The following is a 17433-nucleotide window of genomic DNA, read 5'->3' as shown; positions in this document are numbered from 1 at the left end:
GGGTGAAATCAGCTAACAGATATGAAAGTGCTTTAAAATTGTTCCTTTCTAAATATTCTGCAAGCTGCTTAGCAAGTGATCCAAACAGGTTCACAGCACTCTGACCCAATGACCACAGTCCCCGCCCACAGGGGTAACTGAGTTTTAGTCTGGGTACACACCAGCCAGATGATAACCCATCTGGATCATCTATGCAAATGCAGGATGGATGTAAAAGGCCAATAATACTGTTGGCCCGTGGCGTATCTACCTTGGAAGGCTGAGTTGCCCCTGCTCTAGCCCTCCCTTTACTGCTGTGCCATCCCTGAGGAGGCTAGGGGCCCCAGGCCCTGAGATTTATTCCTGGGGTCCCCCAAGCTACAACAGATGCCTTTCACAGGTGACTCAGAGAAATTCTAAATTGTGATTAGGGGGCAACAGAAAAGGGACTGCTAATCTTACATTTGAGGTACAGTGAGGCTTCCCTCATCCTAAATGGACACCAGGTCACCAACGTTTCCCTTAGAAAAGTATCCCTGCCAATAAACATCAAAAATGTCTAAGTTACAAAGACTTGCAGACCTGTATAGCCAGGTACCATTTTTCAGCTATCAACCTGTCAAGACTTGGGGAAATAAACGAGCACACGGTATCAGTGAGAATTCAGGGATGCAGACTCTCTCATAAAAGCTGATCTATGGGAATTCCCTGGGGTCCAGTGGTTAGGACTCGGCGCTCTCACTCCCAGGGGCCCGGGCTCAATCCTTGGTCCGGGAACTAAAGTCCTGCAAGCTGCGTGGTGTGGTCAAAAAACAAAAAGCTGGTCTAACTGTCCTAGAGGACAATCTGACGAGATGCATCAGAGGCTTTAAAAATGCTTGTCATTCAACACCATAATTCCACTTCTGGGAATTTTCCCTTCAAGAAAACAATTAAGAATAAGCACAAATACTGAGCTACAAAGATGTTGAACACTTTCTTTTTCGTGAAAGCAAAACATTGCCCAACAACTAAAGACTGGCCAAGTAAATTGTGCTATAGCCATATTAGGGACTGCTCTGCAGACATTAAAATGATACTATAGGGACTTGCCTGGTGGCGCAGTGGTTAAGAATCTGCCTGCCAATGCAGGGCACATGGGTTCGAGCCCCAGTCCGGGACGATCCCACATGCCATGGAGCAACAAAGCCCGTGCACCACAACTACTGCGCCTGCGCTCTAGAGCCCGCGAGCCACAACTACTTAGCCCGCGTGCCACAACTACTGAAGCCTGCGTGCCTAGAGCCGGTACTCCACAACAAGAGAAACCTGCACAATGAGTAGCCCCCGCTCGCTGCAATTAGAGAAAAAGCCTGCACGTGGCAACGAAGACCCAACTCAGCCAAAAATAAATAAATAATCAAATAATTTTTTAAACAAATAAATAAAATAAAATGATGCCATAAAAATGTGATTCCTGACATGTAAAAATATACTGTTGCACAAACTAAAAGCAGGTTATAAAGTAACAGTAGATTATGATTTCATTTTGGCTTAAAAAACATCTTTATATATGATTGTATCGGTATCCAAAAAAGATCTGGAAGGCAACACACCAAGATTTGGTTAACAGATTAGTTCTAATAAGTAGGATTATAACTGCTTGTTATGTTCTGCTTTCAGCATCTATATCTCATGGTTAATGTTCAGTAAGGAGTATGTATTGCGTTTGTAATAAGAAAAAAAAAAACAAAAACATTTCTTAATTTTGAAGAAAAATATCCAAACCACAAGCTGACTACTATATGACCTTCTGAAGTACAAAGCATTCATAAACTGTGCAGAGTCTATATCATACTCCGAAGGCAACCCCAACAAGGAATGAAAAATCCCTCCCCCTGAAGAAAAGGGCATCAAATATGGCACAGTGGCACTTCCATCCTGGTAGCAGAAAATAAACAACTGGGTCCAGGATCCGCCACAGCTTGGGTGGCTCACCTTTCTTTCCCCAGTTTCTGGGAGAGGCACTTCAGGTACAATGACGGTGAAGGGGAGGACCGCTCCAGCAGGGACACGTCCGCTTTGCACAGGCTCCAGAAGAAGTCAGCTTCTCGGTGAATCATGCAAGCCCCGGGCTGCCTGACCTTGGATTCTGCACTTTTCACTGATGGCCTATCCACCTCCAGGAAGCTGCTGTCCTCTAGCTGGCCCTCTGACGTCACATAGTTCTGGATAAAAAAGACCTTTGGCTTCCCTGAGAGAGAGGGGCATGCATCTGCCATGAACATCCTTCTGATATGATCCAAAGGGACCCCTGAGTGAGTTTGATCCACGCCAAACACGCTCTGGGAGCCCCCTCGGCTCACCAGGATACACACGAAGCTGTCGTAGCCTTGGTGTTGGGGCATGTGCGCAACTTGGCCGAGAATGTGCATTATATTTTCCACAGTGAGATGTAAGAAACGCTTGACTTCATAGCCCAGGGAAGTGAAGGTTTCCTGAAGAATGTCTGGAAAAAACAAACAAACATGAAAAACGACACAGGAGTAAGAAAAGCTCAAGAGACACTGGGTAGCAATCCTAAACATGGTCTAATCTCCATTACTTGTCTGTTTCTGCTTTTGTGTCATAGTTTGAGGATTTAAAGGACCTGAGAATGGGACAGGAGGGATAGAATCAGCCTAAAACATGAAATACGTGACTTTCATGTCCCAGGCTCCCAGTTATGGTCTGTCCCCTGTTATACCACTTCCCCTGCCTGAGGCCACCACCGCATCTGGCCACGGGCACAGACTGAGCCCACCTCTAGTCTAAACGAACCAAGAGAGGAAAAATACTTTTTCCTTTCAACCAAAACAAAGTTGGGGATTGTTCAAAGGGCTCTTTCTTACAATAACTCACAAGTTCATAGGAATGGGTGCATTTGCAGCATGCAGATCCAAACCTAGATCCAATGGCCGCAGAAACGGTGACCCAGGTCATGAGTTCCCTCACCTCCACCTGCTGTGAGCTGATCCGGAGGCCTCTGGATCTAAGCTGGGACCATTCCCAGACTCCCCAGCTCCTCTCATGACCTACTTCCCAGTGTAGCCTTTGACTGAGCAAGGGGGGGCCCTTGGCCAAGATGCCCTACAGCAGCGGTCCCCAAACTTTTTGGCACCAGGGAACGGTTTTGTGGAAGACAGTTTTTCCACAGACTGGGGGTGGGGTGGGGTGAAGTTTCGGGACGATTCAAGCGCTTTACATTTATTGTGCACTTTATTTCTATTATTATTACACTGTAATATGTAATGAAATAATTCTACAACTCACCATAATGCAGAATCAGTGGGAGGCCTGAGCTTGTTTTCCTGCAACTAGAAGGTCCCATCTGGGGGTGATGGGAGACAGGGACACCCAAAGTGTGTTGTTTATGTCCAGTCTCCTCCGTAATCTCATTTTGGTTCCTGTCACTGCAGAAAACCCTGCTTCACAAAGATAGGATGTTGGAAATGAAAGGCTTTTCCGTGCTTTTGTGGCAATCTCAGGATATTCCGCCTTGACTTTAATCCAGAAGGTATGGAGATTTGAAGTTGTCTCAAACATACTTTTAAGGCCACCATCATTTGCGATCTCAAGCAATTGATCCTCTTCTAGCACGGACAAAGTCGATTCACCCAGCTTATTCACAAATGGGTTGCAGATCCATTCCTTCCCAGTTTGGGGGTCTTTTGTGGTTGGGAAGTAATGCTCAAACTCTTTTGAAAGCTGAGATAGGTGATCATGCATCAGCTGGGAGAAAGAAGGCCCTAGGTCAGTCTCTTTCAAAATCTCTGCTAATGTTTGAGACATGTCGAAAATCCCAATGTTCACTCGTCACCCCCATAATTCCAGTTTGGCTTTGAATGCAGTCACTTTATCTGCCAACTTGAACACAGCTGTCGTTCTCCCCTGAAGTGACAGACTGAGTTCGGTGAGTAGGTTGAATATGTCACACAAGTAAGCAAGTTTTGCGACCCATTCTGTGTCACCGAAATGTACTGCCAGTGGTGACTGTTTTTCTACAAGAAATCTCTGGAGTGGCTCTCATAACTCAAAAACTCTGGCCAGTGATCTACCTTTAGAAAGCCATCTCACTTCTGTGTATAAGAGAAGACGTGTGCTCTGTGTCCATCTCCTCACAGAGGGGCATGAACAGATGTGAGTTAAGGGCATGTACTTTAATGTCGTTGATAATTTTAACCATGTCCTGCAAAACATTGTTAAGTTCAGGTGCCATTTTTCGGCTAGCCAGCATTTTGCTATGGATGACACAGTGCGTAGACTCACATTCAGAAGCGACCTCTTTGACCCGTAGTGAAACCAGAAAGCCGTCCAGTCATGGCAGCCGCTCCGTCTGTGCATATACCAACACAAAATGACCAATTCAGTTTTCCTGATATGTAATCATTCAAAGACTTGAATAGTTCTGCAGCTGTGGTGTTGGTTGGCAACAAAAGTGCACATAACATATACTCATGCACATCCTCCTGAAAAATATATTGCACAAAAACAAGCATTGTTGCCTTGTCAACATCGGTAGACTTGTCAACCTGGATTGAGTACCACGGTGACTCATTAATCCTCTCTAACAACTGTGCCTCAATATCCTCTGCTATTTCATCAATTTGTCTAGTTATGGTGCTAGCCGAAAGAGGAACACGTGCCACCTTTTGAACTGCAGCCTCTCCTAAAAGTTCACGACACATGTCCTTAGCAGCAGGCAGGATCAACTCTTCACCAATAGTAAAGGACTTCTTAGCTTTAGCAATGCAGTTAGTCACTAAGAATGATGCTCTCAGCGCAGACACATTTGATGAAGTGGTAGCCTTCAATGATTGTTTCTGTTCTTCGTGTTCACGCTTTTTTCTTTTGAAAAACTCCAAAGGCTTGTCGTTTTTTTTTTTTATAAATTTATTTATTTATTTATTTTTGGCTGCGTTGGGTCTTTGTTGCTGCGCACGGGCTTTCTCTAGTTGCGGCGAGGGGCGGCTACTCTTCATTTTGGTGTGCGGGCTTCTCTTGTTGCAGAGCAGGGGCTCTAGGCGCGCGGGCTCAGTAGTTGTGGCTCACGGGCTTAGTTGCTCCACGGCATGTGGGATCTTCCCAGGCCAGGGCTCGAACCCGTGTCCCCTGCATTGGCAGGAGGATTCTTAACCACTGCACCACCAGGGTAGTCCCCAAAGGCTTGTCTTTTAATGCAGGTGCTTGGTCTCCATGTAGCGAAGCAGTTTTGAAGGTTTCATGGCTCCGTTGGATAGCCGGTTGCCACAAATTATACAAAGCAGGCTTGGAGAATGTGAATCATCTGTTGCAATGAACCCATAATTTAAGTAGGACTCTTGGTATTTCCTTTAAAATGAAGCTTTCCTTTTGTTGGCAGTCTTAGAGTCTTCTGCTGTCTCATCATTGGGTCTTTCCCTCTTTTCAAAGAAGCTCTCCAGCACTGTTTGTTTTTTACCTATTTTGGCTAGGGTTAGCTTGCAGGCTTACCAAAACTGTGACTGAGACAAGTGCGCAGTGCGGGAAAGAGGTGTGGATGGAAATGGTAAATAAAATAATGGGTGGGCCACGCATGGACTAAAGTAAGTGTTGGATTCTGACTTAAAGCCTGCCACCAGATGCAGCTGCTGTACAACTGAAGTACATCAACTCATCTGCCACTATAAAGCCTGCCACCAGATGCAGCTTAACTGTCACTTTCCCCTCACTGATAGGGTTTTGATATGAGTCTGCAAGCAATTGATTTATTATGGTCTCTGTGCAGTCAAATCTCTCTGCTAATGATAATCTGTATTTGCAGCCTCTCCCCAGCTCTAGCATCACCGCCTCAGCTCCACCTCAGATCATCAGGCATTAGATTCTCATAAGGAGCACACAACCTACATCCCTCGCATGCAGAGTTCACAGTAGAGTTCGTGCTCCTATGAAAATCTAATGCCGCCACTGATCTGACAGGAGGCGGAGCTCAGGCAGTAATGTGAGCGATGGGGAGCAGCTGTAAATACAGATAAAGCTTCACTCACTCGCTTCACTCGCTCGCCCGCCGCTCACCTCCTGCTGTGAGGCCCCAGACCGGTACCAGTCAGTGGTTGGAGGGTTGGGGACCCCTGCCCTACAGGGCCCCCAGAGATTCTTCTCCTAGTTTCCAGGAATCCTGGGTTGACTTTGCCTCAAGAAGCAGTGTAAGGCAGTGGAAAAAGCAGACAAGCCTGCCTTCTAACACTGACCTCACCACACCTATGGGCTGCATTGCTTTAAGGAAGTGGGTCTCCCTAGCTTTAAGTGGAAGTGGATACCCACCCTATGAGGATGCTGTGAAGATTAAATGAGATAATACAAATAAAGCTCCTGGTGCTCAATAAAAATATTCCCTGTTCTCTTTTTAAAAATCTTTTTGTTCATCTTCTAGAAGTTTCTATGGCCTCGGAACCCTAGAAATCCTACCCATCTACTTTGTTCCCATCTGCTCAGTTTGCCTTCATTGGAGAAGGAGGTACCGAATTGTTTCATCTTTCTAATAGCAAAGAGAGACATCTTTCTCTTCCTCATTCAAAAAGTCCACATCCTTTTGAGCTACCCTTTAAGTTTCTATTCCTTGTCTGAGGGATGCCTTCAGTTCTTAGTCCATTTTCAGAGCAGAAAAACCATTCTGTCCTAAGCCCAGAGGCTAAACAAGAATCTCCTAATTCAGGTTGTCATCCAAACTATTAGCCACTTCTCTGGATTTGCTTCCCTGTCTCATGACTATGTACCCACTTCTCTTCCTCCCCTGGGGTATGACCTTCCAGAATTCTATTGGGTGAATTCTTTTCACCCCAAACCAAACAACATGGTAGTAATCAGAGTACCTATAACTTCCACCAAGGAACAGAGGGGTCCTATCTCATACCAGTTTAGGCATCACCCAAAGGGGTCAAGGGGAGATAAATAACTGAAGGTACATATAACAGTTTACTACAAATTCTCAATTCTCGACACTAAACGGGAACAATATGAAGTATGGATAGACAAATAATTCAGAGACTCACAGCTGCAACCAATAGTTTCAACTGTCTTGTCTTGCCAACTTTACCAACCATTAATAAACTATAAAAGTAAAAGTAAGCAATCACAATTTCTCTTCTGGCTTCTCAGCAGGAAACAGGAAAAAGATTAAAAGTTGGAAAAGAAACACAGCCTTGGGTTAACAAAAATCTGGAATGTAAGCAGCCACTGGACAAATAAGAGCTGGCTTGTGTGCTCTTAATTCAATTCACCCAGCCTATGAGCAGTATCTAGACACAATCACATAGAGCCTTGTAGAACATTCCACTCAGGAGACCCACATCCTGCCAGATATGGCGGTTTTAAATAAGTCCATGATTCTTTGACACTCCTCCCTTAAAAAGATAGAGTATAATTCCCCTCCCCTTGAATGTGGACCAACTTGGTAACTCGTTTCTAATGAATGGAATGTGGCCGAAGAGATACAACGTGACTTCCAAAGCCAGGTCACTGTGGAACAACTCACTCTGGGGGAAGCCAGTTGCCATGTCTTGAGAACACTCAATACAGGTCCCCAATGCCACGTGGAGAGGCCTCCATGGAGAAGAACTTAGGCCTCGCACCAACCAGCCACGTGACTGAGTACCCGAGAAGCCCCTCCAAAGCCAATCAAGCCTTCAGATGACCCCAGCTGACATCTGACCACAACCTCCCAAGAGACTCAGGGCCAGAACAACCTGGCTACGCCACTCCTAAATTCCAGACCCACAGAAACTGTGAGAGATAGAAATAAATTAATATTGTTGTTTTAAGCTACTAAATTTTGGAGTGATTTGTACACATTATCAGATAAATAATTCACCAGGTAAGTTAACAAAAGGGAATGATAATAACCATTCCCTAAGAATGTAGTTAGGCTACTTACTTTTCTCCTTCTGCCTGGGCCATAGGTAAGGGTGAAAAAAATGAATTTGTGTGTATATATATATATATGTCACGTCATAATGAAGAGATATAAAGAAGGTGCCAACCTCCTTAAAACCCTGTGATAAGTAAGTATTATCAGGAAATGACAGTTGCAGAAAACCTATTAAATACCTCACTTGTCCACATAGGATCTCAGAGTGGTAGAAAAGGCGTGGCAGCACCGCCCACTAGGCATGGCTTCTGAGGGTGTAGGCAAGGCTTCAGTACCCAGTTCTGCGCTCAGGATGAAACAAAGTGCTGTACCATGTGAGAGAACCTGGACTAGGACCCCAGTGCCATCCCCACTGCTTTAGTCCAAACTCTCCCTTTCAGGAGTCACACTCTCCAGTCATGGAGCATTCTCTCCTCTAGGGGGCAGAAGCAAACAGAGAAACACCAGACGCAAAGCTCTTTTGTTTACTTGTTATCTCAGACTGGCTTGCTCCCCTCAAAAGCCTCTTTTCACTGATAGATTTACTCCCTTATCAAAGTCCTTGAAAGAAAGCCACAGTCTCCCTTTCCATCCTGATATGCAGAGGTCTGGACAGAACACATGCTGTCCTGTGCCTTAATCTCTTTTCTTTATCTGGGCTCCCCGCAGGTTCTGGCTGGAGCAGCCGCTGGGCTGTCGCAAGGCAGTCAGCAGGCAGCTGCGTGATCCGGGTGAAAGAGGAACAGTCTTGGAATCACAAGATCTGAGTTTCAGTCCTGGCTCTTCCACCCACTCACTGGTCTGAACCTTGCCTGGTCCTGAAAAAAAACTAACTGGTCCTGAAAAAAAACTAACTTACACTAGCAGAAGAGCTAAGAAGGAGATGGGAATCTGAGGTCTAGGGCAGGAAGTCCTTACCTAATAGAACAGAAGGAAAAGGGCTAAAAGCTGGAGGTGAACCCAAAAGCCATACAGGTCCCCAAGGCCAAGTATAAGGCCAATCAGAACACCAAATCTGGATGGGCCTCAGACCAAGAGGGAGCATCCCTTAAATATCCCTGTGGCAACAGTCACTCAATGGACACAGCCTGAAGTCATCACAGCTGGCATTTCCCATTAACAGCACATCTCTCCTCTATCAGTTGGTGAGGACTGATGCTAGCTGTTGTTCTTTCTTGGGCCAGCAAGAACACAGATATAGCCCAGTCTAATTTATAGGATCAAGGGGGTTGTGACAGTGTGACTTTGAACAAATTACATCTGTAGTTTATTCATATATAAAATGGATCAATACCAATGCCTATACCATGTCCTCCAGAAGGTGGCTGAGAGGACCCACTGAGATTCCTGTCAAGATGCTTTGCAAACTGTTAAGTGCTTATTCAAATATATTAGTTTTAAAGAATATAAAGGCAGCCACTGCACCACAAATCATGGAGCCTGCCTGCGATGCCTCTCTTGCATGGAATACACCTCCTTGGAACCCAGAGGGAGGTCTCTACAGTCTAAACTAAAATGGACTCAGAGCAGCCAGATTCTGTGTCCCACGTATCAACAGTAACTTCCTTGTCCTTACTTGCAAATAGGGGAAGAAAAACGTGGGTGTTGAGTTTGGAAAATAAAGCTTCAACCAACCGCATTAGTCCCACTTCTCCTTCTACCCACCCTGGAAACCCCACTCCTGACCCAGCCCTATCTCTGTAAAATTCACCTGCTCCTTTATTAACTTCCTGAAATGATGAGGGATTTCTTCTGGCCTTGAAGTTAGTACAGGGCTGTTAGTGAAGGGCTAGGATCAGCATTATCCACCCGTTTGGGGACTACTGAGATGAAATCCAAAGAATTAAATAAAATGTCATGACCTCATTCATTTAGAATGTGTTTTGACCGAAAATGAGCTCACATTTATCTTGACACTATCTAAAAAAAGGGATTCATGAAATAAATGTATAGAATAAATAAGAAAGAGGGGATGCTTCATCAGTCTATTCACGATCACTTATTGAGTACCTTTAATAAGCCCAGCTCAAATTACTATAAAGCACATGAATGGAACACAAGTGGGCAGGATATTCTTAGTGGAAAGGGGAGTTTTGAGGTCAAATGTGAATGAGAAATGCAAGGTTGACAAGACTTAACCAGGTTTCGTTACAGGAACACTGCTCGGAAACTTTAAGGCCAACATTCACTGCAAATCTCCTAAAGAGGAACAAATAATTTCTTAAACTCACTTGACCCCAAAACTCATGTTTTACAAAGTTCCTCTTCCTGTGTTACAGAAACACTGATGAGGGGATACAGATGAAGTATACAATGTAGTTCCTGTTCTTCAAGGAGCCCATAATCTTGCTAGAGAAGTAAAGTGTATACATGTACACAAAACAATGACTGACGTGTCACATAAACAGTAGGATTTTAGGCAAAATAGGAGATCAGAGTAGGGAAGATCAGTGTGGTCTGAGACACCTGGAGAGGAGATTATGGGAAAGGTGTAATTCAGCTGCGGCTCCAAAAAAAAACAGGGCAAAGGAAAGGCCCCCAAGTGGAAGGATGATGGTGAATAAAGAGAGAAGAAAGAGTGAGGGAGGAAGCGGGGTTGGGGGGAGTGGTGCTTGTATAAATCTGACTTTCCATTTGTTCAGGGACACCAACAATCGGGGGTGTTACTGAACAATCCATATACACTCGAAATTATAAACTACTTTATAAATGTCTTTTTTTTTTTTTTAAGCACAAATGATCACTAGTAATGCCTTCTGGACTAGCTTTTCTTAGGAAAACAATATCAATAATAAACATGTCAAGAGAGGTTTCTGTGGTCCCTCAGGTGGCTTAAAAGTCCTCTGCTTTTCCACATACCCACCACTCCTTATCCACAATTCCAAGACCCCAAAAGCTCTAAAAAACTTAGGTTCTTTTCCCTGACTCATTTTGTGGCAAAACCTTTCCTGAACTGATGAGAAGCTATTTATAGTCTTTATTCCACTTAGTATAAATATCCATTCCTTTTGCTGTAGAAATAGTCACATATTTGATTATGGGGTACTGCCCTAGACCCCACTGGAATGTTCTATAAATTACGGTATATGGACCATGCCATCTTTCTAAACTCTTAAAACTTTAAAATTTTGAAATGCAAGGGTCTCCAATAAGGGATCGTGGACCTTTAATTCTTCATACCCTGGCTTTATGCTGTCTGTGAAAAAAGGGTTTGCTATGTAGCACTGATTTAAAGGGAAATTTCATTAGTGATGCTAGGTTTCCAACTGAATGGCTGCTTAATCTCAGAGGATAAGAATGCCCAGAAAAAAAAGCGTACCACCACAGACTTCCTGGTCTTTTGCCCCCAGGGAAGCTATCATTAATAGTCTGCTATTCCCACAGGAGTTAAGAGGGGAGACTCCACTTCCTTGGAACTCAAGCTGGCAGGCAGCATAGCCGCTCCATGGGAACAAAGCCTCCATCTACCATCTCATGTGTCACTTACCACGTGTCTTCAAAGCTCAGGAGCAGAGGCCACAGTGGCTGCTCCGATTCCCCTTGCTGAGATTTGTTTACATCTATCAGTGCAGGAAAATGCTACTGATTTGGGTTGTTGCCCATTCCATTAAGGGAAAATGAGGAAAGGAGGCTGGGTAACCCCAAGGAGCAGCCAAGCTCCAATCAACACCACTGCAAAGCTCTTTCCGATCAACTTCGGGCTTTCAGGACTACTGCTGCTCTGTTAGAAGAGGAAGTTTACTTACGCAAGATTTCCCAGGGAAATGTGCAGCATCTGCTAGAAGAATCTAAGCCTTAGCCTGGTTAAAAGTACAGAAAAATCTTCAAGCTTTTCAGAAAGAGCAGGGAGAAAAGAGAGGAATAAACATGTCCTCTTAAAATCTGCAAACACCAGCTTTCATTGAGCAGCCTAAAAACCAGCCAGAGCCCTAGGTCAAGGTCCAGAGTCCAAGTGTCTGTGATGTGAGGCTTTCGCTTCTCGGCTCCAAACAAGAGCAAAAGTCCAGTGCTATGTCAGGGCACCTCGAAGCAGGGCCTTGCATAGGTCTAGCTTTGCTAGGTCTCTGACACAGGTGACGCAACACCGAGGACACCAAGCACAAAGCCACTGAACTAATTAGCCTCAAAACCTTAAGTCTCCATGTCTGCTCCAAGAAGGGGTTACTGACTTCTCCAAGGATTCTTCTCAAGAATGAGCCACCAAACAATAACCTCATAACCTTATCTTTGTTCACAATGTGGCTCTGAGGCCAGACTCTACTTCATGGCCTCCATACCTGCTTCACAAAGGGCCAAGCATGGTGGGTTTTTTTGTTTTTGTTTTTGTTTTTGTTTTTCAATTGAATAATTAATGTGTCCAAACTTTAATATGAACTTATTTCTTTTTGCTTCGGTACTCTACCAAACTTATCTTTTACTGCATAACATGATTTGGTGTATCAACTATACCATTCACTGCTTTTTATATTTAAGTTATTTTTTTTAACATCTTTATTGGAGTATAATTGCTTTACATTTTTGTGTTAGTTTCTGCTGTATAACAAAGTGAATCAGCTATACGTATACATATATCCCATATCCCCTCCCTCTTGCGTCTCCCTCCTACCCTCCCTATCCCACCCCTCTAGGTGGTCTCAAAGCACCAAGCTGATCTCCCTGTGCTATGCAGCTGCTTCCCACTAGCTATCTGTTTTACATTTGGTAGTGTATATATGTCAATGCTACTCTCTCACTTAGTCCCAGCTTACCCTTCCCCCTCCCTATGTCCTCAAGTCCATTCTCTATGTCTGCGTCTTTATTCCTGTCCTGCCCCTAGGTTCTTCAGAACCATGTATTTTTTTTTTAAATTCCATATATATGTGTTAGCATACAGTATTTGTTTTTCTTAGTTCCCCGACCACGGATCAAACCCACATCCCCTGCATTGGAAGGCAGATTCTTTACCACTGGGCAACCAGGGAAGTCCCAAGCATGGTGTTCTGCAATAGTAGGGGTGCAATAAACATTTATGGGATAAAGGAAGAATAAATCTGTAAAGGTTTGGGGAAATTACATACTCTTTGGATAAAAGTCTGATTTTTTTTTTTGAGGACAGGAAAAGATAGGTATAAGAGAGTCTTCTAAATTCTACAGGTACAAAGGAATGGTTTTAGAAACACACCAAGACCAGTAGAGCTTACTCCTTCATTCATTCACCCAACAAATATTTACTGAGCTCCCACGTACCAGGCACGGTTCCAGGTTCTGGAGACACATAGGGAAAGCTCCCCACCTGCATGGAACTTACAGCAAAGTAGCTAAAAGCAGAGGCTTTGCAGTCAAGCTTTCAAATCCCAGCTCTATTACTTAACTAGAGAAGTTAGAAAGGGAGTTTATTGTGCTCTGCTTGCTCACCTTGAAAATGGGGATAATAGTACCTATCTTGCAGTAGTATTTATGAAAATTAAGTGAGAATCCCTGTAAAGGAATTAGCAAAGCACCTGACACATAGTATATTTTTAATAAATTTTACACCCTGGGACTTCCCTGGTGGCGCAATGGTTAAGAATCTGCCTGCCAATGCAAGGGACATGGGTTCGATCCCTGGTCCGGGAAGATCCCACATGCTGTGGAGCAACTAAACCCGTGCGCCACAACTACTGAGCCTGCGCTCTAGAGCCCGAGAGCTACAACTACTGAGCCCGAGCACCACAACTACTGAAGACGGTGTGCCCTAGAGCCTGTGCTCCGCAACAAGAGAAGCCACCTCAATGAGAAGCCCACACACCGCAACGAAGAGTAGCCCCCACTCACCACAACTAGAGAAAACCCGCGCGCAGCAACAAAGACCCAACACAGCAAAAAAAAAAAAAAAAAATTTACACCCTGATCACTACCACCCTCAAGTTAGTCTTATCATATTATTGTTAGTTTCTTTCTTTCTTTCTTTTTTTTTTTTTTATGGGTTTGAGAGAGTTAGATCCTTAGGAAGAGAGAACAATTAGTGGGCTGCTGAAGTGGCCCTGGGCAAGAAGCTGTGAAGAGGAAGAGAATTTGAGACAGTTTTAAAAAAAGGTGGTGAGGGGGGCGGTATTTACCAGCAATCCCACTCAGGACAATTGAAAATATATGTCCACACAAAAACTTGTATTAGTCAGGGTTCTCCAGAGAAAAGAACCAATAAGATAATACAGTGATATGTATAATAGATTTATTACAGGAAGTAAGAGCCCTCGTTTCTAGTAATAATGTTTATTGCCAGACTCCTGCACTCCTCCCAAATGTTCAGCGTTAACCAAGTGAGAAAGTTAACTAGGGAAGAGACAAAGGAAACCCCACAGAATCATCCAGACGAACTGGGCTGTTAGGAAATGAAGAAATGAAAAGTGTTGCACATAATTAAGACTACTGTCAATCCAAGCAGGATTCCCAGCCTGGAGTCCTCAGAGAAAAATCGCTGGGAGGGGAATTGGAAAATGAAGTGCTGGAGGCCTAGAGCGGGAGTGTGAGAAGAAACTGTGTCTTCCACTTCATATTAATTAATACTCTCCTGCTGTTCTGAGTCTCAGCTGGGTGTATAAATGGATTCAGGACCTGTCAGCTGATAAAAGCCACAACACAACAGGAGTAAGAGCGTGCTATCTGGTTTCTTTACCTGTCAGTTAGCCACCTGAGCCCAAGGGCATTGTAGATGTGGCCTCAAGCCCAGTTATTTGTATTGTTCCCAGAGGCAGGGAGAGCTTGAGTCAAGGAAGCAGACGTACAAATGCACCTCAGGCCAATACCTGTTCTTACCTCATCAAAGATGCCCCTGCTCCAGCTCCTAGAGATTCTGATTCTACGCTCCTTTCCATTTTTCTCTCCCATCAGGCCTTGCCACTCTCTGCCCTCCCTCCCCCTGGCGTTTGTGTTCAGATTCTCTTTCTCTGTCATGCCCGCTCATACCATGACTAGTAGGAATAGTCTCCCCAGCTATCCACCTGCGTATGTCCCCAGAAGTTACCCCCTCTTGGGGTTACCCCTTCTATTCCAGTTAGCCCAAGGCTATGGGGACCTGCCCCACTCCCCCATGAGCCCAGAACAGGCCTCAGGACCCCAGTTCTCTAGTCCCTCACTTGTCTGGGTCAGGCTCCATGTACCAAGCACAAAGCCACGGCAAGTTCTAGCTCAGTGGTTTGCAACTAAAATTAAACAAACAAAATGGACAAATAACATTAACTGGCATTTAGTACGTGCTTACAGTGTGTGTGTCAGGCACTGCCCTAAGTTCTTTACAGGTAGGACTCACTCACTCCTCCCAACCTCCCTATGAGGTGGGTCCTGTTATTAACTCATTTTACAGAAGAAAAACTGAGCTACAGACAGGCTAGAAAAACTGCCACAGGTAACAAGCTAGGCCATGGCAGAGACATGATTCAAACCCACACAGTCGGATTCCAGGGCTCAACTCTGATCACAATCTTATAATACAGACAAATACAAATATACACTCAGTCCCTGCCTAAAAGAGGCCCCTAACTCAGCAAGGGAAGCAGACAGTGGATTATAGCCACAAATTCACAAGTCATGGCTTTATCTTTGTGATTCCCCTCATACAACAGATACACATCCTGCACCAAGTCCAGTTGGGAACTTCCTGCTAACGCATGAAGCAGAACTGATTACAACCAAAAGAGGAGGACAATTACACAATCTCTTTTAAAGCAGGAAGTTACTCACTGAGAAAATATTTTCTCATTCTTATGTGAATACTAATGGCTAAAACAGAAAGAACACATCTTGTACCTCAACTACACCTCAATTTAAGAAAAATAAAATAAATAAATAAATAAAGGACACATCTATAGCTCAGGAGATAGCATTTCTCACATCCAACCAAATATAGGACATAAGAAAGTGAGATCATATCTGAAATCCTGGGAAATTCAGCCTAATATTTGCTAATTTGATCTTCTCTTGGATTCTCTTCCCATAAAACTCACCATGGTAACATTCTAAGTGAGCCTAGAAGACAGTTCTGACTCATTCTAAGAGAATGTTGAGAAGCTGGACAACTGTGTAAATAGAACGAGCAATCCTTTCAAGAACGAGATAGGGATTTCCCTGGTGGCGCCGCGGTTGAGAATCCGCCTGCCAGTGCCGGGGGACACGGGTTCAAGCCCTGGTCCGGGAGGATCCCACATGCCGCAGAGCAACTGGGCCCGTGCGCCACAGCTACTGAGCCTGCGCTCTAGAGCCCCCATGCCACAACTACTGAAGCCCGCGCTCCTAGAGCCCCTGCTCCGCAACGAGAAGCCACCGCAATGAGAAGCCCACGCACCGCAACAAAGAGTAGCCCCGGCTCGCCGCAACTAGAGAAAGCCCGCGTGCAGCAACGAAGACCCAACGCAGCCAAAAATAAATACATTTATTTAAAATAAATAAATTAATTTTTTTAAAAAAAGAAAGAGATAAATAATTAAACCAAATGTTATTGTACTTATCTAGGCTCTTCTCGTTCTCTTTTGATGTACCATCAGTGACTAATTCAGTTCGAGTCAGACATCCAACAACTGAGCAAAAGAATCGATTCAGATCCAAACAGAGGTGACACACAGGTAGTACACACTCAGGCCAATAACCAAAGTCCAGGGTGACAGAACTAAGGGACACATTGCCTCTAAGGGAACACAAATTTATCCTATTTTTAATGTTCCCCAGAAAAGCTTTCAGAGTCTATCTAGGTGAAATGATGGGGTATCTGATAATACTGAAGCCCAGAACACTTTCCATTTTAAACCCCCCTTTGGATCCCAGGACTCCTCCCTGCCACAGCAGCCAGCATGGAAAGACAAGACTGAAGCTCACCAACTTTCACAAAGTTTGCCTTTGTGCCAGAGACAACGCTATGTGTTCCCCCAACCTCCTTTCATTTTCCTCCTGACACACAACTTGTCTACTGTGGTTGGATGGGGCACATGAGTTCCAACCAAAGGAATGAGGGTGGAAATGATGCATATCACTTTCAGGCCTGTCCCTAAAGTCTCTTGTGAGATCTCCACTCGCTTCCTTCATCCACCAGCCAGATATAGAGGATCCTGAGGAAAACTCCAAGCCCTCCGATGATGACGCCACTGATAAGCACGTGGAACAAAGCACTACAGCACCACCCGCCCCAGACTGCAACCTGAGTGAGAAACTACCCTTCATGTGTGAAACCACATTTTGGCATAGGTTTGTTACAGCAGCTAGTGTGGATCACTCAATGAATACAGCTTGTGTGTGCCGTGATCTCACTGTGATCTCACTGTGGGAGCATCAGTTCATCTGGAACATTCACACCTACCTGTGTCATTGCCAATGCAATCAATTATCAGGCAGATGCCCAGGGGCTTGCTCTGCATCTTATATCTCTCTTCCAGTACGTGCTGGAAAGGAAAGCAGGGATTGTTAAAGACCCTAAACATTGTTCTTTTCCTCAAGGTTCCACCCATATGATCTTTTCTTTTGGATTTCCTTAAATTTCCTTTTGGCAGGTGAGTCACTCAATAGACACAGGCTGAAGTCATCACAGCTGACATTTCCCTTCAATATCAACAAGCTATTTCAGTTTC

The 17433-nt window shown here is 44.4% G+C and overlaps 1 protein-coding gene across 9 annotated transcripts in view; it reads right to left on the bottom strand.

Annotated features, from left to right (window-relative positions):
- Positions 1–17433, bottom strand: part of CFLAR (CASP8 and FADD like apoptosis regulator) — a 70552-nt gene that overhangs the window by 18154 nt on the left and 34965 nt on the right. For all 9 annotated transcript variants that reach the window (XM_061186370.1, XM_061186378.1, XM_061186412.1 and 6 more), the window contains 2 exons: positions 17166–17247; positions 1957–2467 (listed from right to left, as the gene is read on the bottom strand). In XM_061186370.1, the coding sequence (XP_061042353.1) occupies positions 1957–2467; positions 17166–17247 (593 nt within the window). The remainder of the gene's footprint in view (positions 1–1956; positions 2468–17165; positions 17248–17433) is intronic.

This window comes from Eubalaena glacialis, chromosome 1, assembly GCF_028564815.1.
Source record: "Eubalaena glacialis isolate mEubGla1 chromosome 1, mEubGla1.1.hap2.+ XY, whole genome shotgun sequence".
Taxonomy (NCBI): Eukaryota; Metazoa; Chordata; class Mammalia; order Artiodactyla; family Balaenidae; genus Eubalaena; species Eubalaena glacialis.
This window is presented reverse-complemented; position numbering and strand designations above follow the sequence as displayed.